At 49.4% G+C, this 27,920-nt stretch overlaps 1 protein-coding gene across 1 annotated transcript; it reads right to left on the reverse strand.

The window, feature by feature from the left end:
* Nucleotides 1–206: 206 nt before the first annotated feature.
* On the reverse strand, nt 207–27,901 carry THBS3 (thrombospondin 3). The gene is made up of 22 exons (XM_033925322.1): nt 27,575–27,901; nt 26,123–26,329; nt 22,061–22,317; nt 19,971–20,073; nt 19,675–19,701; nt 18,074–18,208; nt 17,842–17,990; nt 17,609–17,749; nt 16,259–16,336; nt 15,762–15,914; nt 15,568–15,678; nt 14,083–14,190; nt 13,505–13,664; nt 11,684–11,802; nt 10,459–10,511; nt 8,182–8,375; nt 7,566–7,744; nt 6,854–6,902; nt 5,739–5,935; nt 3,589–3,761; nt 1,222–1,361; nt 207–947 (listed from the first exon to the last, which is right to left on the reverse strand). The coding sequence occupies exons 1-22, from the start codon at nt 27,666–27,668 to the stop codon at nt 889–891; spliced, it is 2,886 nt and encodes a 961-aa protein (XP_033781213.1). The 5' UTR covers nt 27,669–27,901; the 3' UTR covers nt 207–888.
* Between the last annotated feature and the right edge of the window lie 19 nt (nt 27,902–27,920).

A 27,920-nucleotide genomic window follows, 5' to 3' on the forward strand; every position in this document is an offset into this window, starting at 1 on the left:
GTGGGAGTCCCGTGGGCCAGAGGGGGTCCCCGTGGGAGTCCCATGGATTAGGGGGGGATTCCCGCGATCCCCGTTCCCGTGCAGACCTCTAGAAAGGCCCAAGGAGACTGCGTTAGCTGTACTGAAGAGAATCACAAATACCTGGGGCAGGGAGAAGAGAATTTAAAAGTGTGCCTGCTCCCCTCATAGAAATGATTCTCGCAGACTAGAAGTCAATCCAGACTTTATGAAAGATAGAAAGAGTGTCCTCAGTACAGAACTAGCACTCATTATTACAGGAACTGGGGACACACAGGAGACAAGTGTACGTACAGGAAATACTAAGTCCCATGGCATTCCCAGTATCGCTCTGGGTGCTGATGTAAATGGATATCCTGATGGGAGAGAGATTAACAAGTTCCAGGGGGATGGATCACTGAAGGCAAAATTCCAATGCGAGGACCTCCAGCCACAAGGCTCCGTGCCCTGCCACCCATCGATCTTCTGCTCTTGTGTCGCTCTTCCTGTGCCCCTCATTCTGCTGGCACCAAAGGGTCAGTGATAGAGACGCAGGGAATGCTTTTTTTCTAAAACTGAATATTTCCTACCTATGCATCCCCGGATTAAATCAGTACTGACCATGCTCCACCATCACCATGTTGGGATGCAGGAGTAGTTCTGGGAGCTGATGGTGAGCATGGATTTAGAGAGAGAGTACGTAACTCAAAGATACCAACTGGGGCTGGGCAGAGCCTTTGGAAGTTGCTGAATGCTGGGTGGTCCACAGAGCAGCAGGAAGAGTGGGAATGGGCCTGCCACCTCCTTCCCAGATCCTGAAAATGATTCCGAAAAAGGAGGATTCATGGCACGCGGTGATTCGGGTCAGTCTTCTGTCCAACTCCCTCTGCCTCACTCCCTCCCTTCCAGCAAGAACCTCCGGTAAGGCTCGAAGTCTTCAGGAATTGTGTCTATACAGGGAAGAAGAGAAAGGAAGATGGGTAGGAAACTCAGATTAGGACAAAACTGGAGGCATGAGATACAACCTCCCACCCTTTGACTCCTTCCGAGTGCCCAGCAATGCAGAGTAGGGTTACCATATGTCCCCGGACGTGTCCTCTTTTTGAGGACACGTCCGGGAGTCTCTCACCATGACCTCAGAGAGAGTTAGCTATTAGACACAAGGGACCGGGGCGTTCACCCTTACACTAGGGTGAGTGTATGCTAGCCAAGAGGGGCTCTCACCGTTACACCGGTACTGCAGGTTGGACCAGATAATGTTCTCCTGAGAGAAGCAGAAGACACCCAGGCGGCCTCCCCTCATGCTGGTGTCGATGATCACCCCGGAATCGGCCACGAGGCTCCGACCCTCGTAGAGCTTCACCCTGCAGACAGAGAAAGGTGTTACCCAGGCTGGGAGGGACCAGGACACTGGGCGAGGAGGAAAAGGCACACTCGCCCTTCACGGGATTCAAACTTTTCACTTTTTTTGTAGGGGGTCAGGCCCCCCCTGTCCTAGGTAATTAGATAAAAGTATTTCATATTATTTACCACACTCAATAAACCAAAACACAAGAATAAAAGCTTGCCAATGCACATAAGGATCTTACAACCTCAAAACATATTAAAAAGACACATTAAAGAAGGCAAAGAAAAATAACAGAGGCAGGAAGACTGCAAGCACTGCTCTTCAGTCGTATCTGGAAACAAGGATAGAGCAGGATTAATACAGCTCAATAAATAAACAGGATGGGGTAGGACCCCCTCTGATGCGACTACAGTGCCGCTGTGCCCAGGCAAAGCCGGGCCGACAATCGCACGCACGATATCAGCGCGCCGGATTTAAACTCAATATGAAAGCGCTCCAAGGGGGGTCGTGTGGGGGGGGGTACCACCGCACTTAACTTAGCAGTGTTGGCGCTGCCGTTGGGGGGGGGAACTCCCATTATAGAGGAAACAGGCTTTTTCCCTATAGTTTAGGGAAAAAGTTCAGTTTCCTCTATAATGTGGGGTTCCCCCCCCCCCAGCCTCCCTTGGAGCGTTTTCAAATTGAGTTAAAAATCCGGCGCGCTGATGTCCTGCGCGCGATTCTCGGCCCGGCTTTGTCCGCGCGCGACTGTCTGGCGTGGTTTTGACGCGTCTCCGAACGCCTCGGCCTCTGTTATCTACTGAGGTTGCTGCCGTCCCCTTCCTTTGAGAGAAAGGGGGTGAGAGTGGTAGTGGTGGGCTAGGAGCACCCCTCTTCGCCCCTTCTCAGGTTATGCGGCAGCTGCGTGTCTTCAGCATGGGCCCCTCCCTGACCTCAGCCGGCAGAAGAAGAGTGGAGGGCACTGGGGAGCTCGAGAAGGAGAGCTCTCAGTCCCCCTGCACCTGGCCTCAGCCCCCAGGCCCCCTCCCCACGTCTGGCGCTTTGTCCCGGCCTTTGCATGAGAAACTCTTTCTGCTCCTCTATGGCATTCCGGGCAGGGATTTTGTTACTATGGCGATGCGAACAATAACGCTCAGGTCTGGCTTTGGCCTATGAAGTCACCAGTGGTATTGTTTTGTATTAATGGGGGATTCTTTTTTCCCCTTTGCTGCTTTCTTTTTAAAATGCTTCTCTCTCTCTGACACAGTCTCAGCCTGTTTTCCTAATTTTTTAATTGGATGCTGGCTTCCTTATGGGTTGATTTGAGTGTTTAGGGGGGGGGGGGAGGTTAGATGGCGCTGGAAGAAACATTCGATAACTGATGTAATCCCAAGTTTGAGTTGCCTGGTTTTGTTCTGCACCACAACAGGAAAACACTGCTAGGGAGACCACAGAATGAACCCACTCAGCTGCCACTACAAAGAGGAAGAGGGTTTAGGATTCACTGTCCCCTCTTTTGTTATCAAAGTTAAGAACATAAGAATAACCTTACTGGTCCATCAAGCCCAGTAGCCCATTCTCACTAGTACCTGGCTAAAACCCAAGGAGTAGCAACATTACGGAGTCCCAAAGAGCAGTAGGGTTCCGGAGTCCCAAAGAGCAGTAGGGTTCCAGAGTCCCAAAGAGCAGCAGGGTTCCGGAGACCCAAAGCGCAGCAGGATTCCAGAGTCCCAATGAGCAGCAACATTCCATGCTACCGATCCAGGGCAAGCAATGTCTTCCCCCATGTCTTTCTCAATAACAGACTATGGACTTTTCCTCCAGGAACTTGTCCAAACTTTCTTTAAAACCAGCTACGCTATCCGCTCTTACCACAACCTCTGGCAAAGCATTCCAAAGCTTAACTATTCTCTGAGTGAAAAAAAAAATGTCCTCCTTTTGGTTTTAAAAGTGTTTCCCTGTAACTTCATCGAGTGTCCCCTTGGCTTTATAATTTTTGACAGAGTGAAAAATCGATCCACTTGTACCCGTTCTACTCCACTCAGGATTTTCTCGACTTCAATCCTGTCTCCCCTCAGCCGTCTCTTTTCCAAGCTGAAGAGCCCCAACCGTTTTAGTCTTTCCTCATACGAGAGGAGTCCCAACCCCTTTATGCTTGGGGCAGTTCACCCAATGAAGAACCGGAAATTCTTTTAAGATGACAGAAATGTTGTGTTCTTCACACCACCCTTAACAACCCTGTCACGGCCTCTGCTGTCGCTCACCTGATGTAGCCCACTTGGGGTCTGTGCATAAGCTGCCAGCGGTACGAAGTCTTGTCCTTCCAGCCAACGTTTCGGGGGTCTTTCCACAGCAGCCTCACCTGTTCTGGAGTATGACCCGAATGCCACAGTGCATTCCGCATCTGCTCCCCAGGACCTGTCTTGGACTTGACAGCCTACAGAAAGGAAGGGACAGGAGGATAAGATCCATGACTGGACTAAAGAGTGGTCAAGGAATCACAACAAGAAAACTATGAATAGTTCACAATTTGTCGGTCAACAGCCATCATCAGTGAGTCATCAACCCATAGACAAAAATCATGAACTATAAACTAGGGCTGCTTTTCGATTAACATTTTTAATCGCGATTAATCGTGCAATTAAAAATGTTAATCTCACAATTACTTGCACAGTTATAGGCGGGGCATTGCCAGCAGTCCATTATGAGGGGCACAGGAGGGAACTGGGGGGGGGGGCATGATTTCCTCACCTTCCTCCCCATATTAGATATAATACCTTTTCTGATGGGGATGCCGAAGCCCCACCAGTCGAAGAAATCCACTGCCAAAGCTGCCTCCTTGTGCTGCCTCAAGAGTGAGGAAGTCAGTAGGGGCCCCCAGATACCAATGCCAGCACACCCTGAGCATGCTCAGTTTATGAACGGACTGAGCATGCTTCGGGAGTGCAAGTGTCAGTGGCTGGAGATATCCCCCCGACTTCTCTGCTCCTGAAGCACTGTGGGAAGGAAAGGGGCAACTCAAGCAGCAGGTTTCTGTAGCTGATGAGGCTTCAGCTACCCCACCAGCCATTGAATGGGTACTAAACCCAAAGGGAGGGGGGGCCAGGTCTCCCAGAGCTGCCTCCCCCCAGGACGTCTCCAGGTTCAACTCCCTCCCTCTACCCCCCAGGTCCAAATCTATCTGTCTTCCCCCCAACCAAATACAACTCCCTCTCTCCCCCAGCTCCTTAGGTCCAACTTCTTCTCTCCTCCCATCCCCTTCGGTCCAACTCCCTCTCCTCCCTGTTCCAGATCTAGATCTCTTCCTCCCCCTCCAGCCCTAACTCCCTCGCCCACCTCCCTCCAGCTCCCAGCCCCAACTCTCTCTTTCCTCCTTCCCCAAGCCCTAGGTCATAGGTCCAATATCCAATTCTCTCTTCTCCCCAGGTCCTAGGTGCTATGTCCAACTTTTTCTCCCCCATCTCCCCCCAGATCCAACCCTCTCTCTTACCCCTCCCCCTCTCTCTTACCCCTCTCCCTAGCCTCCAAGTCCAGCTCTCTCTCTCCCTACCCCTCTACCTCCAAGTCCAACCAACTCCTTCCCTCCCTCCCTCTGGGGCAACTCTCCCTATTTCCCTCCTCCCCTCTTGGCCCAGCCCTGGTTCTCTTAATTCCCTTCCTCCTCCAGCCCAAAGTGGATGTTCATCCCCCCTGATCCAATGAGGCTGTTCTTCCCTCCCCTGGACCCAAGATGGCTGTTTTTTTCTCTTTCTCCCCCTCCCCACAGCTCCCATACCCTTGCCGACCTACCTCTAAATCCAGCCTTCAATCCTGCAGACCAGCAGCAGCCCTAAAAAAGGCTGTCTGAGGCCTGCACCAGGCCTTTCCCTCTGACTCGGTCCACCCCTTCTGATGGAATTTCCTTTTTTCATAAGGGGCAGGCCCAGTCAGAGGGAAAGGCTAGATGCGGGCTGCAGGCAGCCTTTCTGTAGGGCTGCTACTAGCCTGCACAGCCAAAGGCTAGATTTAAAGGTAGGCTGGCTGGGGGAGGAAGGAAAGAGCAACAGCATTAGGTTGGGTGGGGAAAAAAAGGAGAGAGGCCAGACTGTGCAAGCATGCAGGCATGTGGGGAGAGGAAGGAAGGAAGAAAGTGGCTGCACATGATTAATTATTCATCACAATTACATTTTTTAATCATGATTAATAATTAACGTGTTAATCGCAGCATTAACCGCGATTAACATGCAGCCCTATTATAAGCCAATAATTACCAGGCATTGGGTAACCGTCACCAATCAGGACAGATTAGGGTTACCGGGTTTTGAAAAGCCATCCAGACCCCCAGACATGTCCTCAAATGGTAACCCTAGGGCAGATGGAGGACAAATGGAAAGTGTTGCAGCTGCAGAAACTCCTCCCGCCAACCATAACTGACCTTGAGCTGCAGTCCCGGCTCTGCCAGGGCTCGGAAGGGCGTGGCCTGCCAGTACGTCTGCTCCGTCTGCTTCCACATGACCACATAGAAGCTGGCGCTATCTTGGTAGCTAAAGATGAAACCGGCGTAATCGTCATCTGTTATGGTGTTCACGTGGAAGGTGCCCTCAAAGTCTACGCCATTGAAAGCAGTATAGCCTGTGGAAGATGGGAAAGGAGGAGAAGAAGGAGGCAAAGGGATTAGCGAAGACAGCTCAGTAAACATGGGGAGGCAGATCTGGCTATGGGGATGAGGGACACCTGCCTTTGGAGGATGCTCCGAGACCCTCAGCTCAATGTGCAGCGGCGGCTAAGAAAGCAAATAGGAATTATCAGGAAAGGAATGGAAAACAAAGGTGAAAATGTCATAATGCCCTTGTATCGCTTTATGGTATGGCCGCACCTCAAATACTGTGTGCAGTTTTGATCGCCGCATCTCAAAAAAGATACATAGCGGAATTAGAAAAGGTGCAGAGAAGGGTGACGGAAATGATAAAAGGGATGGAACGACGTCCGTATGAGGAAAGGCTAAAGCAGCTGAGGCTTGTCAGCTTAGAGAAGAGGGGCTCAGGGGTGATGTGACAGAGGTCTATACAATCCTGCGGGGAATGGAAAGGGTAGATGTGAATCGCTTGTTTACTCTTTCCAAAAATACTAGGACTAGGGGGGGGCATGCGATGAAGCTACTGAGTAGTAGATTTAAAACAAATCCAGGAAAATAGTTTCTTACTCAACGTGTAATTAAACTCTGGCATTTGTTGCCGGAGAATGTGGTGAAATCAGTTAGTTTAGCAGGGTTTAAAAAAGGTTTGGCTAATTTCCTAAAAGGGCCGTTATTGAGGAAATTCGCTGCTTATTCCTAGGTTAAGCAGCACAAAATCTGTTTTATTGCTTGGGACCTGAGTTAGCCACTGCTGGAAACAGGGTACTGCTCTTGATGGACCTTTGGTCTGTCCCGGTATGTTCTTATGATGTTCCCATTTTAGTAACTTGAGGCAGTGACCACTCTCCATGCTGCTTAACCACAGAAAACACCATCCAATCTCAAGCTGAAGGGAGACAGGGCACTGTCCTTACCTACCGCCAGGCCAGGGTCACTGTTCATCGTCTGGACAATCTCCATCCCCTTGGAGAAGAGGAGAGAATGTGACAATCTGTTAGGAACCACAGAGAAACCCCCCTGCACTCAGGATGGATCATTTTCAGACATCCCATTTCCATAGACACAGGCTCGCTGCATTGGGCAAAATAACATTTTAACCTACAATTGGGGGATGTGCTTCTGGAGGTGGGGATGGGGTTCAGAGGTGCCAGTGGGTCGACCCACTCAGCAGGAGATTCAGGGCTGGCCCGTGGCCCCGCCCAGACCCACCCATTGCTCCGCCCCTGGTATAGAAGAATCTGACAGAAGTTCCACGCTCACCTTAGTAGCGGCCGTGCCTAAATGGAGCAATCAGAGTGGGGTTACCAAACGTCCGGATTACCCCGCACATGTCATCCTTTCGAGGACACGGCCGGCCGTCCGGACGGCTTTTCAAAACCGAGTACTTTGTCCGGGTTTTGAAAAGCTTTCCTGCACATCGGGTCGGGCAGGAGAGCATCCGCGCATGCGCAGATGTCCTGCCCGATGAGAGCAGGCAGCGGGGGGCAGGGATGGGTGGGCCTGGGGGGCCAAATGGAAAATCTGGAAACCCTCGGTCAGGGGCACCTCCGTTCTAGTCCCTGTGCTTCTACCCTCCTCTCCCCACCAACCCCTCCTACGAGCACCTTAGTCCCAGCTTGTTGGTACCTGGTTCAGAACAACCCAGTTCGGATCAATCTGAGCATCTCCCTCGGGGTCCAGTATGACTGTCTGATAGGCCCTGAAGTCTGTGAAGGTGACCTCTGCACTCTCGGGACACACATCCAGGGGGTCAGTCACCGTGTCGTTGTCAAAATCCTCCTCGCAGATATCTCCTACCCCGTCTCCTGCAGGAAAGAGCGGGTGGGAAATTTTTGAGCAGGTGCTCGACAAGCCCCAGAGGAGCCAGGGGAAGCCTCCAAGTGTTTAACCAGGGGAAAGGGTTGAAACCCGCAGTGAGGCACCAATATGGCTTTGGCAGACACTTACACACTGCCATGGTGGCATCTGAGGATCTAAAGGTCAAAACAGGAAGTGGAGGAGGAGCAGGGGAGCTGGGAGTGGGACTCAGGAGCATTTGCATTCTGTACAATTGCAGCTGATCTGCATCCTAGAGGAATGGAAGTAAAACCTGGATTTTCTCAATCCGTCCTCCTTTTTCTGGAGCCATATGGTAACCCTAGGTAAGGCCGCTCCCGAAGGCTGGGATTTGCACAGAATGTGATGCTTAAGAATGGAGGAGAAGGCTCATTGATGGGGAAGGGGGCAGCCTGAGAGGACTTGCCATTTGAATCCTTCTGGTTGGGGTTATGGATTAAACGGCAGTTGTCAGGTCCCGGAGGAATGTAGTCCGGTATCCCATCATTATCATCATCCTCGTCACAGTCGTCTCCCAAACCATCGTTGTCCGAGTCCAACTGGGAACTGTTGGGGATCTGTGGGCAGTTATCCTTTGTGTCCTGGTGACCGTCCCCGTCACTTGGAATAAGAGAGAAAAAAACACAACTCCACAACTATTCACTGCAACCTTTAAGCTCCACATGAAGCCCCCCCTCCCACTGAAACCCCATCCCAGTGTCCCTCACTCCAACACTGCTGAAGCCCTGCTATTCTAACCCTGAGACTCCCCCCCCCCCCCCCCCCGCCTCACACGCACACAGGAATGTTGATGCCCCTCACTCTTGCCCTGCACCACCCACTGCAATTCCAGTCCTGAGACCCCCCCACACACACACTCTGCCAGTGCCCCTCACTCCGGACCTGCACCACCCCCTGCTATTCCAGTCCTCAGAAACCCCACACCCCACACCCCACTCATATAAACAGCTCTGGCAATGCCCTTAAGTGTAAAGACAGATTCCATTGTGAGTTTACTGGTTAGGCATCTGCTGGAGAGGGTGCAGAGACGAGCAACGAAGCTAGTGAAAGGTATGGAGAACCTGGACTACGAGGAACGACTTAGGAGACTGGGGTTGTTCTCCCTTGAGAAGAGGAGACTGCGAGGAGATCTGATTGAGACTTTCAAAATACTGAAAGGATTCGACAAAATGGAGCAGGGAAAGCAGTTTATTTACAATGTCCAATGTGACACGGACAAGAGGACATGGACTGAAGCTAAGGGGGGACAATTCCAGGACAAATATCAGGAATTTCTGTTTCACGCAGCGAGTGGTGGACACCTGGAATGCTCTCCCAGAGGAGGTTATTGCGGAATCCACCGTTCTAGGATTTAAGGGTAAACTAGATGCACATCTCCTTAAGAGTGGCATAGAGTGATATGGGGACTAAAACTATGCCAGGGTACACCTGGCGGGGCCTCCGCGTGTGCGAATCACCGGACTTGATGGACCCAGGGTCTGATCTGTAGATGGCAATTCTTATGTTCTTAATATTTTCATGTCCTCTCCCTATAGGCTAAGGCTCTTTACACCTGCATTATGATGTCATAGAGCCTTATGGTTATATAAACATAGAAACATGATGGCAGCTAAAGGCCAAATGGACCATCCAGTATTCCCATCTGCAGTATCCACTATCTCCTCCTCTCCCTATTGGTTAAGGTTCTTAATCTTTGCATGTCCTCTCCCTATAGGCTAAGGCTCTTTACAACTGCATTATGATGTCATAGAGCCTTATGGTTATAGAAACATGATGGCAGCTAAAGGCCAAATGGACCATCCAGTATTCCCATCTGCAGCATCCACTATCTCCTCCTCTCCCTATTGGTTAAGGTTCTTACTCTTTGCATGTCCTCTCCCTATAGGCTAAGGCTCTTTACACCTGCATTATGATGTCATAGAGCCTTATGGTTATAGAAACATAGAAAGGGTAAATTAGATGCACATCTCCCTTGAGAAGCATACAGGGATATGGGGACTAAAACTAGGCCAGAGTACACCTGGCGGGGCCTCCGCGTGTGCGGATCACTGGACTTGATGGACCCAGGGTCTGATCCGGAGATGGCAATTCTCATGTTCTTATGTTCTCCTGTATATTTTTCTGGTTAAGCTTCACAGACGAAGATGAGGCCTCTCTTTCATAATCCTGCCCAAGGATCCTTCATTTGTCTCTGGATTTTGATTACTTCTCAGGAGGGAACTGTGAGTGCTGGAGCACTGCCCGAGCACTTTGCCACATGGCTGAGCTGCTATAAAAGCTCCCATCAAGGAGAGAATTAGGCCCCGCCCCCCCCCCCTTACATGGCTGCCAGATCACATCAGTTTAGCAAGCTTCCCCTGAAAGCGCTTCCTCCACTTCCCCTCTCCCAGCATCCACTGTTCAGTGCAAATAGACCAGGAAGCTCAAGCTGTGTCTCTCCTCTACCCAGGGAAGGGGATTCATCCATGCTTGGTGTAAAGTCACAAAAGGTTCAAGTTCTGTGGGTCCAGCTGCATCCTAGTGCATCAGACCTGCTGCTCCCACATAACAGGTCTGAGGAATGGTCTTCTAAGTGGTTTTACCCTACCCTGGGGTCTTCCTCATTCTTTGGGATCTTGCACCCAAACCTCTGCCAGTCCCATGGCCTGTCATTGTACCCTCAGCCTCAAGGTGGCATCACTACCTGTCTTCATTAGTGTCACACATGTCTCCCACCAGGTCACTGTCTGCATCTGTCTGGAAGAAAGAGGAGGGTCTTAGATCAATATCCTGCAAATGGAGCTGTGTGTAGCTCAGGAACCACACACTCCCCCAACTCGCCACACGTGCTGTAGAGCTGGCCACACACTCTGAAGCCAGTCACACGTACTCTAGAGCCAGCCACACAATCCCTAAACCAGTCACACACCCTAGAGCTAGCCACGTATATTTTGGGCTGGTCACATGCCCTGGAACCAGGCATACACTACAGAGCCAGACACACACATGCTAGAGAAAACTACATACACTCTAGAGCTAATAACTCACTCTGGAGTTAACCACACACACTCCAGAGCCAGCGACGTACTCTAGACCCAGTCACACACAATCTAGAGTCAATCACACACTCCTGAAACCAGCCACGTACACCTGTCACACGCTCTGAAGACATTCACTCATGCTTCAGTGCCAGTCATATATGTTCTAGAGCAGGGGGTGTCAAAGTCCCTCCTGGAGGGCCGCAATCCAGTTGGGTTTTCAGGATTTCCCCAATGAATATGCATGAGATCTATTTGCATGCACTGCTTTCATTGTATGCTAATAGATCTCATGCATATTCATTGGAGAAATCCTGAAAACCCAACTGGATTGTGGCCCTCGAGGAGGGACTTTGACACCCCTGCTCTAGAGCCATCCACAGACTCCAGATCCAGGCACACAAACTTTAGATCTGGTCACATACTCAAGCCAGCCGCATACTCTGGAGCCAGCCAGCCACACATTCTCTAGAGTCAGCCACACACTCTGAAACCAACCATATGTACTCGAGAGCAAGCCACAACATCTAAAGCCAGCCACACACTCCCTGAACCAGTCACATATGCTTTAGAGCCAGCCACATACTCTGGAGTCAACCACACACACTCTAGAGCCATTCACCTACACTCCAGAGATAGCCAAACGTACTCTAGAGCCAGCTACATACCCCAGAGCCAGTCACACATACAATAGAGCCAGCCACAAGCACCCAGAGCCAGCTGCACTAATCAGAACCAGCAGAGGAGGGGACCTCAGTGAGAGTGTCAAGGTGATTCAGGGCAGTTCAGATCAATAACATTTTAAATGGAGTACGTCAGTTTGCTCTGTCGGTCTCCTCCTCTCAGTGCCACTGGGATGGGGACCTCATGGGTGGGTTTCCTGCTCCTTACCTGAGTTGGGTTACTGATCTCTGGACAGCTGTCGCAGGCATCCCCCACTCCATCCTCATCCCGGTCTGTCTGCAAAGGGTTGGGCACCTTGGCGCAGTTGTCCAGCATGTTAGGTATACCTGCAGGGTTACATCAAGGTTATATCTTGGCCAAATCCCTTTGCAGCATCACCCATCAAGCTCCAGAACCTTATTTGGGGGGCCTGGTTCTAATAAGAGCCTCTCCCTGGCAACTCACACCACAGAGTGATCTCTGCCTCTCTTTAGCTTGGCCCCACTACCAGATCTTGAACATCTACCATAGCGACTCTGATGAAGGATTCACTCAGGACCAGCTGTAGGGTAGGGTGGGCAATGTGGTCGGTACACCCACAGTAGCCCCGACAATTCAGCTCCGTCTAATGTGCGCACGGACAAGTGCACGCATGAAGGGACCAGAATTGTCGGGGTGCAATTTGTAAGTGTATTGGGGGGGTTTGTGGCAATCTTCTAAAGAGCGCATCGGCAAAGCATTGCGCACAAACACCCTGAACGAGAGGGAGAGTGTAGTGGGGGGGTTCCCCCCACACCCCCTCACAGCGCAAACAGGAAAGCAGAGGGCAGCAGAGGGAGTTGTAAGTGTAGTGGGGGGGTTGCTCCCCACATACCCCCTGAATGATAGTGCCAGTGACCCCCCCCCCCACCGCAGAGCGGAAACAAAGTAAAAGGGTGGCGGGCATTTGTCCTGCACCAAATGTCGGGGTGGGATTGTCAGTGCGCCAATGTCCTGCACGCATTTGACGGGTCATCACGTGGTCGCTTGGGGTGCCACATGACAAAGAATGCCACTAGGAGTGCTACACTGCCTCATGCTAACCTAACACACTCAGAGAATAGTTAAGCTCTGGAACATGTTGCCAGAGGGTGTGGTAAGAGCGGATCGCGTAGCTGGTTTTAAGAAAGGTTTGGACAACTTCCTAGAGGAAAAGTCCATAGTCTGTTATTGAGAAAGACATGGGGGAAGCCTTTGCGTGCCCTGGATCGGTAGCATGGAATGTTGTTGCTCTTTGGGATTCCGGAACCCTGCTACTCTTTGGGGTTCTGGAATCTTTTGTTACTCTTTGGGGTTTTGGAATGTAGCTACTCTTTGGGGTTCTGGAATCTTTTGTTACTCTTTGGGGTTCTGGAATGTAGCTACTCTTTGGGGTTCTGGAATCTTTTGTTACTCCTTGGGGTTCCGGAATCCTGCTACTCTTTGGGGTTCTGGAATCTTTTGTTACTCTTTGGGGCTCTGGAATGTAGCTACTCTTTGGGGTTCTGGAATCTTTTGTTACTCTTTGGGGTTCTGGAATGTAGCTACTCTTTGGGGTTCTGGAATCTTTTGTTACTCCTTGGGGTTCCGGAATCCTGCTACTCTTTGGAGTTCTAAAATGTTGCTACTCTTTGGGGTTCTAGAATGCTGCTACTCTTTGGGGTTCTAGAATCTCTTGTTACTCTTTGGGGTTCTGGAATGTTGCTACTCCTTGGGTTTTGGCCAGGTACTAGGGATCTGGATTGGCCACCCTGAGAATGGGCTACTGGGCTTGATGGACCATTGGTCTGACTCAGTAAGGCTGTTCTTATGTTCTTATACCCCAATGGCCCCTAACTGGCCCAACATGCCCTTCTGCCCAAAGAGAGGCACCGCCAGATAAGAGGTGCTCCACTCAACCCAGAATCGATCCTAAATTTGCCACAAAACTGTACTACGAGGTCAGAAGTCTTGTATACCTGAATTCACTATAGTTGCCACGAGTGACAACCCTGAAACCACTCCCCTACCCCCACCTCCAGCCCTTCTTACCATCCCCATCAATGTCGTTGTCACACGTGTCCCCTTCTCCGTTGCTGTCTGTGTCTTTCTGGTCATTGTTGGCAACATTGGGGCAGTTGTCACAGGTATCGCCAAAGGAGTCCGTATCTGAGTTCTGCTGGTCTTTATTTGGGACCAGGCGACAGTTATCCTGTGGGAGATAGAGGACAGGTCCATGTCAGTATCCTTACCAAAGACGTGTGTGCAGCTGGCCCTAGTACAGCTCCCAAAGTGTCTTTGTATTGTTTTCACTCCCTCCCCTCATGGCGTATCATAGATGAAATTATTCCCAGCCTTCTTCCGTTTCCATCATATAAATTGATTATAACTTTGGGTCCCTTATATGTCATCCTCTTCATACCCTCAACATTCCATAGTTCCCATTGTAAACCGATTAACCACTGTTGTACGTAATTTGCAGTATAATAAGTAAACATGAAGTATGACGTGTGAAATGTGAACAGTCAGACATGGCTGCATGCATGGGGCTCTAATTGATCCCTTCCCTGCCCCTATCCACAGTCTCTGGGCAAAAGAAACAGGATACAACCCTAGAAATACAGGGGCACCTCCACATTCCGGATCCCATCCCCGTCTGCGTCCTCATCACACTGGTCCCCGATACCATCATTGTCTGCATCCTCCTGCCCAGAGTTTGGAGTCAGAGGACAGTTATCCTGCAAGGAGGGGGCAAAGAGTGACACAGTATAGGTAACAATAATGAGGGCTTTTGGCAATAGTGGTCATAATATGATCAAACCTGGTTTAATAGGTAGAGGGAGGGTAGGAAGGAAATCTACTGCTTTAACATGTAATTACACTAAGGGTGCTAAAAGGAGTAGCTGCAAAGTGTTTACATTTAAACATAATATCTTAGAAGCCCAGATCAGATATATTCCACACATTAAAAAAGGTGGAAAGAAAGCCAAATAACTGCTAGCATAGTTTAAAAGTGAGGTGAGAGGCTGTTAGTTATAGCCAAAAGAACAACTTTCAAAAAATGGAAGAGATACAAATGAAGAAAACAGGAGACACCTTGAGCACTGACAAGTTAGATGTAAATCATCAGTAAGGCAGGCAAAAAGAGAATTTTAAAAGTAATAACAGCTTTTTCAGATACGTTTGAAGCAAGAAATCTGTGAAGGAATCAGTTGGATCATTAGATGACTGAGGAGTAAATGGAGTACTGAGGGAGAACAAGGCCATGGCAGAGAGACTAATGCATCAATATTTAAATTTTGAGATTGATATTTCTCTTAAATGCTGACCATAGCATTAAAACATACACCTGGATATTCAGTGCCACAGCAGCACTAAATGTCCAGGTATTCTAACTGCCACTGTTATCCGGATGAAAATGACAGATGTAGGTGACACCTTATAGATTAACCAATTTATGAGCTTTCGAGAACCAGAGTTCACTATGGCAAATGCTTGTTATCTGAACCACTTAGGACAGCACTGGGGCGGTTTATATATTTTCAGAAGCATTATCCAGATAATGTTGCTAAAAATCAGTGACTGGCCCTGATCAATGGTATTTATCTAGGCCGCAGGTGCTGATTTAGAAGAACTGAAACAAATATCCAGTGAATCTGGCAGACGTAATAGGGCAAACTAAAATAGCAAATCACCTAGGCCAGATGGTATACATCCCAAAGTACTGAAAGGATTCAATAACCTGAAGTTACAGATTAGTAATTTTTAATATATCATTAAAATTATATTTGAAGAATTGAGAGTGACCAACATAATTACAATTTTTTAATAGGGCTCCTAGTCAATGTAGGAAAACTATATACTGTTGAACCTGATATCAGCAACAGGAAAAAAAACCCCAGCAGAAATGTTTCTAAAATATAAAATTACTGAACACATTGATAGTCATGATTCAGCCAAGAAAAGCCTAGTCTCACTAATCTACTACATTTTGAAAACATGTATAAACACGTGGATAAGCTTGACCCAGTTGAGATCAGAAGCAATTCCCATGAGACACGGGGTCTAGAACGATTTTCTGCTCTGCCACTCCAGCTTGGGGGTTCCATGCTCACCTGCTTGCAGTGTTTGTCATTATCTATGCAGGGCATTGGTTGATCTGGGTATCCGTCGATGTCAGTGTCGTGGCCGCACACATGACCATTCCCTGCCCAGCCCACATTGCACTGCGGTGGGAAGAGAAGAAATAAAGGATCACAGCTGAGCCTAGAGGACCCCCTCCCTCGTTTTGGTCCCAGGAAGTTCTTACCGCGCAAGAGACCTCGCCATTCCGCTCAAACACACAATGTGCATTCACATCACAGGGGTTGAAGGCAGGGCTGACACAGGACTTCTTGGGCATGCAGCCCAGACTCTGGTTCCCAATGAAGCCCGTCCTGCAGGGGCCACACTTAAAGGAGCCCTGCAACCGACACAAGAAGACACAAGCTGCAAGTGGCCACACAGCAAAATAACAAGTCTACAGTTTCTGGACTCTTTCCAGCCCATGATACCTTCAACTGGGCACAATCTTGGAATTACCCCATGAGGAGAACCTGCATGAGGTGCAGGCAGGTCCCTTCCCCAGGACCAGGTCTGCCTCTTACATTTACTTCCGCACAGCAGTGTTTCTGCTACACCAAGTCGTCTGTTTGCTACGCACTGTGTACAATGCTGTAGTGTAGAAAGATGATTAAGGGAAGCAAGAGCGGAAATGGTAGGGCGGGACCAACTATGAGGGTACTATAGAGGTCAATGAGTACTTACCACAGTATTTGTGCAGATGGAGTTCGCAACACAGCCTCCATTATTTCCGTCATTACATTCATCAATATCTGTGCAAATCTATAGCCAGAAAGGAAAAGAAATCAACATCCGTCATCCCTGAGGGAATGAACACATCTGTAAACTTACCTGTCCCAGGTATCTCACCTGAGCTCAGAACCTCACTCATCTTGGGTACCTCGAGTGAGTCCAGAACCTTTCCAAGGTATCTCACCTGGGCTCAGAACCTCACCCATCCCAGATATCTCACCTGAGCTCAGAACCTCACCCATCTTGGGTACCTCGAGTGAGTCCAGAACCTTTCCAAGGTATCTCACCTGGGCTCAGAACCTCACCCATCCCAGATATCTCACCTGAACTCAGAACCTCTCCTCTCCCAGGTATCTCAGCTAAGTCCAGAACTTTATCTGTCCCAAGTAACTCATCTGAGTTCAGGACCTTATCCATCCCAAGCATTTCTACTTGAGTCCAGAACCTTATCTGTCCCAAGTAACTCACCTGAGCTCAGAACCTCACTTGTCCCAGGCATCTCAACTAAGTCAAGAATCTCACCCATCCCGAATATCTTACCTGAGCTCAGAACCTCACTCGTCCCAGGTATCTGACTAGAGTCTAGAACTTCACCCATCCCAAGAATCTCACCTGAGCTCAGAACTTCACCCATCCCAGGTATCTCAACTGAGTCCAGAACTTCACCTGTCCCAAGTATCACACCCAAGCTCAGAATCTCACCTGTCCCAGGTATTTCACCTGAGCTCAGATCCTCGCCTGTTCCAAGAATCTCACCTGAGCTCAGAACTTCACCCATCCCAGGTATCTCACCTGAGCTCAGAACCTCTCCTGTCCCAGGTATCTCAACTAAGTCCAGAACCTTATCTGTCCCAAGTAACTCATCTAAGTTCAGGACCTCATCCATCCCAAGCATTTCTACTTGAGTCCAGAATCTTACTTGTCCCAAGTATCTCACCTGAGGTCAGAACCTCACTTGTCCCAGGCATCTCAACTAAGTCAAGAATCTCACCTATCCCAGATATCTTACCTGAGCTCAGAACTTCACTCATCCCAGGTATCTTACTAGACTAGATTCTAGAACCTCACCTGTCCCAAGTATCTCACCTGAACTCAAAACTTCACCCATCCCAGGTATCTCAACTGAGTCCAGAACTTCACCTGTCCCAAGTATCATACCCAAGCTCAGGATCTCACCTATCCCAGATATTTCACCTGAGCTCAGATCCTCGCCTGTTCCAAGTATCTCACCTGAGCTCAGAATTTCACCCATCCTAGGTATCTCACCTGAGCTAAGAACCTCACATGTTCCAGGTATCTCACCTGCTTGCTAGCTTTGGCATAGTCCACTCCGACTCCAGAAATGATGTTACCCTTGTAGCCCCAAGGGCAGAGCTCACAGCGGAATCCAGGAGCTGTGTTTATGCACTTGGAGCCTGAGAAGCAGGGGTTAGCATGAGAACACTGTAAAACCAAAAACACGAAAGCAAACCAACAGATCTGAGCATCAAGTGTGGGACTGGATAGACAGACAGACGATAGAAACGAGCCTTTACCTCATCAATGTCAGAGCAGTGTGTTCCATTTCCCTTGAAGCCAGGAGGGCAAGGTCCACAGCGGTAACCAGGATATTCATAAGTCTCCATGCAGTCAACGCCATGAAAGCAGGGGTTGGGGTTACAGCGAGACCGATGGTCGTGGAACCCTGTAAAACAGAGAGGGGTCATAGGGTGCAGCAGGGACGCTTGGAGCTAGGCTGGACAGGCAGCAATCCCCTCTGTTACTTACCACACACCTGGCACTCCATGATGGTGTTTCGGATCAAAGACATCTCCTTCACCTGGTCTCTGATATCCTCTCTTAGTTCCATCAGCACCTGGTTGAAGAGGGCCAGCTGCCGGACCAAGGCCTTCGTCTGATCCCCTGAGAGGTGAAAACCCGGATGTGAGATACAGAGACCTTTTCCTGGAGAGATGGGGGAGGGAGGCTGTCCCTTCTGAACCAGAAATATGACTGCAGAATCACAGAGGGATTCTAGCCTGATCTTCAGAGAGAGGGGTGCTGCTAGCCCATGCAACCTGGGAGTGATTGTGGGTTGCTGTACGAGGCTCTGAGCTTCACCCACTCATGCTCCATGTTCTTCTTACTAATTCTGGTCTGCCAACCAAAGACTCAGCTACACCTAGACCCATAGACCCCCTAGCTACACCCCAAGTCCATTGAAACCATGACAGTTTACTTACTGTAACTTAAAAATAAACAGGAAGGTTCTGTTATCAATAATGGATGAGACTTTGATAGACTGCTTGTTCTGTGTGGTTACCGTCAACGCGGTTTACAGATTTTAGACAGGTAATTATTTTGTACCTGGGGCAATGAAGTGTCAAGTGACTTGGCCAGAGTCACGAGGAGCTGCAGTGGGAATCCAGCTCACAACCTCAAGGATGCCGAGGCAGTTCCTCTGACCACAAGGCCACCCCTCCACTCATACTTGTGTAAATGGCATTTCCCTCAATAATCAGCTGTCTGAGACTACCCAAGCTCAAGGCAACCTACACGCTGAAGAATATGTATATACTTTAGCACTGCAACAGGGAGAGATATTCCCTGCTGCAGACAGAAGTATATTGCCCCTTCATACCTTCAAAACTCAACCAGCAGGTGAAAGTGATCACATGATCCTTGCCCCTACATCATGCTTAAAAGGGAACGCCTGCGTGTGTGACCAGCCCTTACAAACTGGTTAAGAGCCTGCGGACAAAACCCCCCGCCCTGCAAGCATTATCCCCCTCAGGACCAAAAGGTTGAGAAATCTCTCGGAAACCTCCCCACAGGCTCTCTGGCGGCAGCATGCTGCTCTCTGGTGGCCAAAGAATATCCTCTCGTTTTTTTTTTGAAGGCATCCCCGATTGGGGCAAACCCACAAACAGTGGCACGTGTGGGACCCCCCCCCCCCCCAAGCCAGCGCAACTGCTACTACCACTTCCGAAGTTGTACATAGCCTCATAGGGTGTAGGCAGCATGCTACAGAAGCTGTAGTTCCTGCTCCCTAGAGCTTACAGACAAGACAAGACAAAAACGTTTAGGGAGAAGGAGGGAGAATATTTCAAGTCTCAAAGATGGTAAATTGGTGCAGCTTAACTGAACACAGGGACCGTTTTATCCAATTGTGGGGTCCTATTATTAAGGTGCGCTAGAATATAACAGGTCTTAGCATTTGGCATGCCTTAATACGAGGACTCCCCCTGTATAAGGATGTGGAAATGGAATCTTTGCACCCCACAAAATAGTGTATCTAAGAGAAAGAACAAATGGGGTGCCCAACACTAGCTCAGACAGTCCGCTGCCCTACAGTCCGGGCTACAGCAAGAAATAATAACCAAACTCACCTAGGATAGAATTGATCACGCCATTCACTGGGAAGAAGAGAGAGAGAGAGAGAGGAGAAACCAGTCATCAAACCAGTTACCAGCGGCTTGCTTCAGCCCAGGCATGGGTAATGTTCAGATCTAGTGGCGGACTCGTGACGTGTGCGCTTGAAAAGTCACACCCTGTGGCATTTCCCTGAGCTCTGCGTGGCATGTGGACAGAAGTGTGTCTTACGCGTTCGGTTAAGTGTGTAAGTTTAACCCCTTGTGTTCTGCATGTCTTTTGTGTAATGAAATTTTACGTAATCTGACGTTACCTGTGTTCTGTATAGATTCATCTTCCTGGAAGGGGCACTCGCTCAAGGCTCCGACCCTAGCCATGGATCCCCCCAGAATTAACTTCATGGACTCTATGGCACCCTAATATAAAGAAAGGACGGGAACGTGACAGTGTGAAGCAGGGAGGACCGGGCAGGGCAGGAGGAAAAGTGAGGGGGCAAAGAGGGCAAAATCGATGATATCACAGGACAAATGATAATGTTCTATGCAAGTATGAGAGCCAACCATCCACTGCAGATAATAATAATAATAACTTTATTTTTGCATACCGCAATACCACAAACAGTTCAGAGCGGTTTACAATGTAAGAGACTGTACAAACACAGCGAAGTGACAATGCAAGGGACCGTACATACAGATCACTTCTGCAGGACCCTCGGCATGGGATATAGAGGAGGAGACTAGGACGTGGAAGATGCAGAAACCAGCAAGCAGAGACATGACTTTTACAACGACTGCTTGGCTTCTTTAAAATTGTTTTTAAATAATAAATCAATTCCAGAGCAGTCCCTGAGTTACAGACTAGAGGTCTGCACGGGAACGGGAATCGTGGGGATCCCGCGGGAATCCCCCCCCCTAACCCACGGGACTCCCACGGGTACACGACCTCTGGCCCAAGGGACTCCCAAGGGGATGGAAGGCTTTGGAAGCAGAGTTTGTCCATAGAATATAATGGACACGTCAGCCTTAGTAAAAGGATTCCACCAAAGAGATTCCACCAGGAAAACAGCAGTGCAAACACAAAAGAAACTGTGGAATTGATGATCCTGTCAGAAGTAACTGCTGCTTTTTATGGGGACGGGCGGGGATGGAGGTAATTCCTTGCGGGGACGGGTGGGGACGGAGAGGATCCTGGTGGGGATGGTTGGGGACAGAGAGGATCCTGGCGGGGACGGGTGGGGACGGAGAGGATCCTGGCGGGGACGGGTGGGGACGGAGAGGATCCTGGTGGGGATGGTTGGGGACAGAGAGGATCCTGGCGGGGACGGGTGGGGACGGAGAGGATCCTGGCGGGGACGGGTGGGGACGGAGAGGATCCTGGTGGGGATGGTTGGGGACAGAGAGGATCCTGGCGGGGACGGGTGGGGACGGAGAGGATCCTGGCGGGGACGGGTGGGGACGGAGAGGATCCTGGCGGGGACGGGTGGGGACGGAGAGGATCCTGACGGGATCGGGTGGGGACGGAGAGGATCCTGACGGGGACGGGTGGGGACGGAGAGGATCCTGGCGGGGACGGGTGGGGACGGAGAGGGTCCTGGCGGGGACAGGCGGGGATGGGTGGCATTTCTGTCCCCACGCAACTCTCTATTACAGACACCCGACTTAAGTACGACTCGTACTTAAGAACGCAGTCGCAGCTTCGTATGATTTCACTGAGCAGTATTTCCAGTGGCAGAGACTCCTGCGCTTCTCCAGCAGCAGATTCAGGAAATGATGCCTGGCCACATTAAGAACAATGTGTTTGCTGTACCTTAGAGGGAACACCGGTAGGGACGGTTGACCCTTTTGTCAGCTGGGAGTAGAGGGAAGCAGCAAGAATCTCAACATCTACAAGTTCTGAGTTGCATACAAATCCGACTTAAGAACAGCTTTAAAAACGTAACTCGTTCTTAACCCTTTCAGGACCATAAGGATCGTAGGCCAATTTTTGTGGTTTTGACGACATTTTTATGGTAAAAAGGGCTTGCAGATGCCAAAAAATTGATTTTTTTTGTGAAATATCATTATTTTTTTTTTAAAAAATCAAACTTCTGGCTTATGGACAGTGTGGCAAGTGAATCTTCTCGTCAATCTGGCACCGACGCTAATGAATGAATGTCGGAACCAGTTTGTTTACATAAAGGCAGTATCCTATGGAATCCGTACATATCAAATTTAGAACTGTAGACTATCCCAATCAAAATTTATAGGATTTTAAAGTTATGGGACAAATATGTCCCTTGGTCCTGAAAGGGTTAACCCGGGGACTGCTTGTAATTAAATTTCTCATTCCTGAAAACAGTACCTAGTTTCTTGTTCAATTCATCAATGGTTGACAGGGCTGGAACACAACCAGGGGTTCTCTCACCTGCATTCTAAGGTATGCTTTGTGACCTGTCCGAATTTCCACAGATTCCACCTCCGCCGGAGGGATAACCATCAGGTCCGGGAGCCCCACACTGGAGTCCACCTGCTTGCAATCCATGTAGAGCTCCAGGGAAAGCGTGTCCCGGCGCAGGCCGCTCATCCGCACGATCAGGCTGTGACTCCGCCCATCCGCCAGGTTGGCATTCTGCAGGCTGACCGCATGGAGTTTGCTGTCTTCCCGCACGTAGCGCAGAAGAACTGCGAGGCAATTGAGGAGGAACGGTCAGCACTCAAAGAGTCTTCTGAACAATATTAATGCTGGAATGAATTACATGTTTCTGCATAGCACTGCTAGAATACACTGCTATTAATTATTTCTATAGCGCTACCAGACGCACGCAGTGCTGCACAGACAAGAAGAAAACAGTCTCTGCTCCAAAGAGCTTACAATCTAAACAGCCAAGACAAACAGGATGTCGTGGGTACAGTTAACGGGAAGGGTTAATCAGCTGGTTGGGTTGGAAGGCAGAGGGGAGTACAGGACAATCAAGCCCTTGTGACCTCACTGATCAGGTTGGCTCTTATTGGTGGAATGAGGCATTATGACATCACAGTATCGGCTCTGGTGACCAGAGACTGAAACTCTTCACTCTACCAGGGGCTGCCGAAAAGTTCTCAGCCCATCCAAGAAGAGAATGACGTGAATAGGGTTCAGTCGATGATCTGAAACAATGTCAAAATTTGGTTTCTGCAGATTGGCACTTAACGAAAATAAGATAGCGTTCCTTTCAATTACAGTGGCAAAATAACGCTCAGAATATAGGAAGTTGGGTGGTTGGGCTGAGAACTTTTCAGCACCCCCTCCTATGTACTAAAAGTGAGCCAAGTATAGGACAATCAAGCCCTTGTGACCTCACTGATCAGGTTGGCTCTTATTGGTGGAATGAGCCATTATGACATCACAGTATCGGCTCTGGTGACCAGAGACTGAAGCTCTTCACTCTACCAGGGGCTGCCGAAAAGTTCTCAGCCCAACCAAGAAGAGAATGACGTGGATAGGGTTCAGTCGATGATCTGAAAAAAATGTCAAAACAGAGAATTGCGTTTCTGTAAATTGGCGCTTAACGAAAATAAGATAACCCTCTTTTCAGCTGCAGTGGCAAAATAGCGCTCAGAATTTTGGAAGCTAGTTGGTTGGGCTGAGACCTTTTCAGCACCCCCCCCCCCCCCCCGTAAAGGCTGTATCTATGCTGTTGTGGCTTTTTGTATTATTTATTAATTTATCTCCCCCCTCCCCCTTTTACAAAACCGTAGCGTAGCTTTTAGCGTCGGCCGTGGCGGTAACATCTCTGACGTTCATCGGAATTCTATGAGTATCGGAGCTGTTACCGCCGCGTCCGGCGCTAAAAACCGTGCTAAGGTTTTGTAAAAGGGGGGGGAGGGGGGTTATTTATTTAAACATGAGTAACATTAAACATAAGACAAAACTTACTAAATCTAAAAAAAGAGGCTAAGAATCCTTGCAGGAAGGTTAGAAAAAAGCCCTTTTAAAAGAAATAACCCCCCTCACACACACACACTTTTACTAAACTGCGATAGCGGTTATTAGCGCAGGGAGCCGCGCTGAAAGCTCCGTGCTACTCCCGGCACTCATAGAGTTCCTATGAGCGTCGGCAGCAGTGCAGAGCATTCAGCGCAGCTCCCTGCGCTAATAACCGCTATCGCGGTTTAGTAAAAGGGGTCAATTGGGTGCATAACCTTTTTCTTTTCGAGATTAAGGCATTGTTTTAATATAAAATTTAAATGCCGTCTTCACTCTTCAATATCAATTGCACAAATTATTTCCTGAAAAGAAAAAAATAAGTTAATCAAATACCGATTAGCACGCACTAATCAAATTAGTGCACAGCAAACACTAACGCATCCATAAACTAACATGCACGCATTAGCGATTAGCCTGAGTTAAATCGGTGAGCGCACCTTAGTCGGAATCGGAGTCGGAGTCCGTACATTTTTTTTTCCAGCTCCAGCAACCCTAGAATTGGTTCCGACTCCACGACTCTGACTCCAAAGTCCTGGCTGGAAGGTTTCACAGATCTCGTGGCGTTCCCTGGACCAGAGAAATTTTTCTTGCTCGAAGAGGGTAAAGCGGACATTGTGATTCTCGCCGAAGATTCCGGCGCATGTATTTCAAACTGATAAAAGACATTTTCTACGCAAATACGTGGCACTGTTACGAGAGCAGAAGGTCAGCTGGTCAGTGGTGACGTTGGGATTTTTCCAGACAATTCCAGTAGAGCGCGGTCTGGTCCCCCCCCACTGGAGGCCAGGGATATGGGTGAGGGGATGATGAAGTTATGTCCTAATGCCGTGGTTCCCAAACATGTCCGAGAGGATACCCATCCAATCTGGTTTTCAGGATATCGACCGTGAATATGTATGCAAATTGCTCCTTACTACTACTGTTATTTAACATTTCTTTATCACTGAACGATGTATGTAGTGCTGTACATTTTGAGATTAGACAGTCCTTGCTCAGAAGAGCTTACAATCTAACTTGGACGGACAGACATGACATAGAGGGTTAGGGATGCAGAACCCAAGGTGAGAAGAGTTAGGAGTTGAAAGCATTCTTAAAGAGGTGGGCTGACATTTATAGACGGTCCCTGCTCTGAAGAGCTTACAATCTCATTTGGACAGACAGAACCCAAGGTGCGAAGAGTTAGGAGTTGAAACCAGAATCCAAGAGGTGAGCTTTTAACTTGGACTTGAACACTGCCAGAGACGGAGCCCGCCCTAGGGATCCAGGCCGTTTGTTCCAGGCATACGGCGCAGCAAGACAGAAGGCGCTGAGTCTGGAGTTGGCGGAGCTCACAGGGGGGAACATGGGAGGGGGGAGAAGTGGAAGAGAGCTAATGAGGGGCAGCTGAGTGAATGCATTTGTAGGAGAGTAAGAGGAGTTTGGATTGTATTCAGAAACGGATGGGAAGCCAAAGAAGTTACTTTAGGAGAGGGGTAACATGAGTATAGCAGCTCTCACGTAATATGAGTCGTGCAGCCAAATTTTGGATGGGTTGGAGGGGGAGAAAGATTGTAGAAAGAAAACCTGAGGGTAGCGAGTTGCAGTAATCTAAGTGGGAAGTTCTGGAAGCCGTGGATGAGAGTTTCAGTAGTGTGCTCATAGAGGAAAGGTCGGATTTTGGTAATATTATAGAGGAAGAAGCGACGAGTTTTAGCGATGTGTTGTATCTGGGCGGAGAAGCAGAGGGAGGAGTCAAAGATGGCCCCCGAGATTGCGAACCGACAAGACAGGGAGGATGAGAGTGTTGTCCACAGAGACAGAGAGCAGGGGAAGCGGGTTTAGGTGAGATATGAGCAGCTCCGTTTTAGCCCTATTCAGTGTTAGTTGGTGATGAGACAGCCAAGCAGCAATGTCGGACAGACAGGCTGAGACTCGGGTCTGGGTCACCTTGTCGTGGATACCCTGAAAACCTGACTGGCTTGGACTCCCCCAAGACAGGTTGGGAGTCCCTGCTTTATTGAGTTCTTATTAAAAAAAATGAAAGTGCTTCAGGTGCAGAGAGATTTCTTTGCTTTTCCTGGGAAGTCCAGATTGCGGTACAATATCAGTATGGAGCAACAAAACAAGGAGAAAAGGGTGGTCCCAACCTAAACTGCAGTAAAAAACCAACCGAGAGCAAACAACAAAACTGCAGATCTGTACAAGACGTAGGCAAAATTTATTGTGACAAAATAATTATATGCAAACCCTTTTACCAATCAAGGGACCCGACACGGTCCGTGTTTCGGACAAACCTTCGTCAGGGGTCCATGGTAAAAATGGGATAACAGAAAAAAAGTCCCAAAAAATTGTAGAGTAGCAGCAAAGGATTGGCCACGTCGGGATTCACCGACTACAATGAACCATCGCGATTGTTGGCTCACAATATCAGTATGGAGCATTTAACCCTCCGTGACTCAGAGACTGAAGAGATACGCGCACCCCCTCCACTGCCACCTTTGTCTCCCAAACACTGCCCCCATCCTCGCCCTTCAGCCTCACCTTTGTTGAGCTTCCCAACGATGGAAACCTCCAACCACTTGGTGTTGTCCTTCTTTGAGTAGAGTCCAAAGAGCAGCCCCCCAAGCTTTGGAGGCAGGCGAAAGGTGCTGATGAGGTACAGGTCATTCACCGCCAGCATTTCGGTTCTGATCTTATCCACCACGCTGGCCATCTGTCTAGCCTCGCTGACGGTAAGGAGGTCTACCACTGCCGAGGTGAAAGGAGGGAAAAGAACATTTTATTTAAGACCTATCTTACAAACAGGATTAAAAAGGATGAGGCGGGGACCCAGAGAAGTGTATGGGTAAAGGGGATGGAGTGGGGTTTAATCTCTATCTCTGAATAACTCCTGTACTGTTACAATATAGGGGGGAAAGAGGAGCAGAGTTCAGGAGGTGACAGGACACCGGGGAACTCCTCTAGTGTTGCAGATCAGGGGATGGGAAGAAGAGGGCAGAACATCTGCAGTCCTTCACGATGGCCATGGAAGAGGACAGCCTTGCGCTGAGAAAATCATTCCCCACAGGGTGGCGCCATTGAGCTGTGCCAGGTGGGAACGGCCCCGCTGTGTCAAAGAAAATCTCTCCACTCGCTGTTAACCCTTTCCCTCCCCCTCCTCACCTGCTGACAAAGGTTGGCTGTGCACATCCAATGCCATGCTTTTATCTGACTGCTCTCTGAAGGAAGTAGCTGCTACAGGAATGCGAGACAGGCTGCATGATCGCTGGTAGTGTATGTGAGACTAAACCCATCTCTACCATACAGCTGAACTAGTAATGTGCCAGTGTGCAAGAGTCCAGGGCTGGACCACCTCCTCCCTCTTCCTTCTCCTCCAAGCATCCCACCTAATCCCCTTTGATTCATCCCCCAGGTCATTCTCTTTTTCTTGTGCCTTCCAGGATCACACCCATGCCCCTCAGGTTTCCCCCTTCTCCTCCCTCAGGTCTGGATTGGTCTACAATTCAGGTAGAATAGTAATTTCTCTGCCCGGGGTTTACAAAGTAGTTATATCACATATAAACCCAGCTGGCTTGGTGTGTCTCCAGAAAAGGGTTGAGAAGCAGCTCAGCCGGACCTGGTGCAATAGAGGGTGAAATGATTCACTCATGCAGCAGGGGTGGCAGAGTGGGATTTGAACTCTGAGCCTGTAGCTCTTAGCTACTAGGCTACTTCTCTTGTTTGCCCGTGTGGAAGCCCCTAAGATCAGCTGCTCTCCTGCAGCTCATTCCCAAACCTCAGCAAAGTCTTATAAAGAAAGGATCGAGCTAAGGAAATGTTCACTTAGTGAAATCCTGAAAAGAGCTGAGAGGACTCTTAAGAACTGCTCCCAGCACAAATCCAGTTCTCTGTGATGTGGAAGAGGGAGAGCAAGCGCCTAAAACTTGCCAGTGAATTGAATTTGAAGACAAAGGAGGCTCCTGTGAGCAGAGGGAGGACTCAGACTTGCCCTACCTTGCAGTTCCTGCCGGGCCGACGTCTCTGGCCACAGAGCCACGAGGAGAATCAGCAGTAGGCGTCCTGGTCCTGATGGCCCCGTATGCTCCATGCTCTTTCGGATCCTCTGTCTAGGGGTAGCAGGTTAAGAGTTGCAGATGAAGGAGGGCACGACCCAGAGCCTGGCAGGAGCAGAATCACAGAGCAGCCCCCCACTCCTGCTACCCCAGGCCGGCAGGTAGCTTTCGAGCTGCCTCTCTGAGATCCCACTGACTGGGGCGATGACACAGGCAGTCAGCTGGGGCTGAACGATCCTCCCTTCCCAGTCAGCTCATGGAGCAGAGCCACAGCCACCCCTCGCCTG

The sequence above is a fragment of the Geotrypetes seraphini genome, chromosome 16 (genome assembly GCF_902459505.1).
Source record: "Geotrypetes seraphini chromosome 16, aGeoSer1.1, whole genome shotgun sequence".
Taxonomy (NCBI): Eukaryota; Metazoa; Chordata; class Amphibia; order Gymnophiona; family Dermophiidae; genus Geotrypetes; species Geotrypetes seraphini.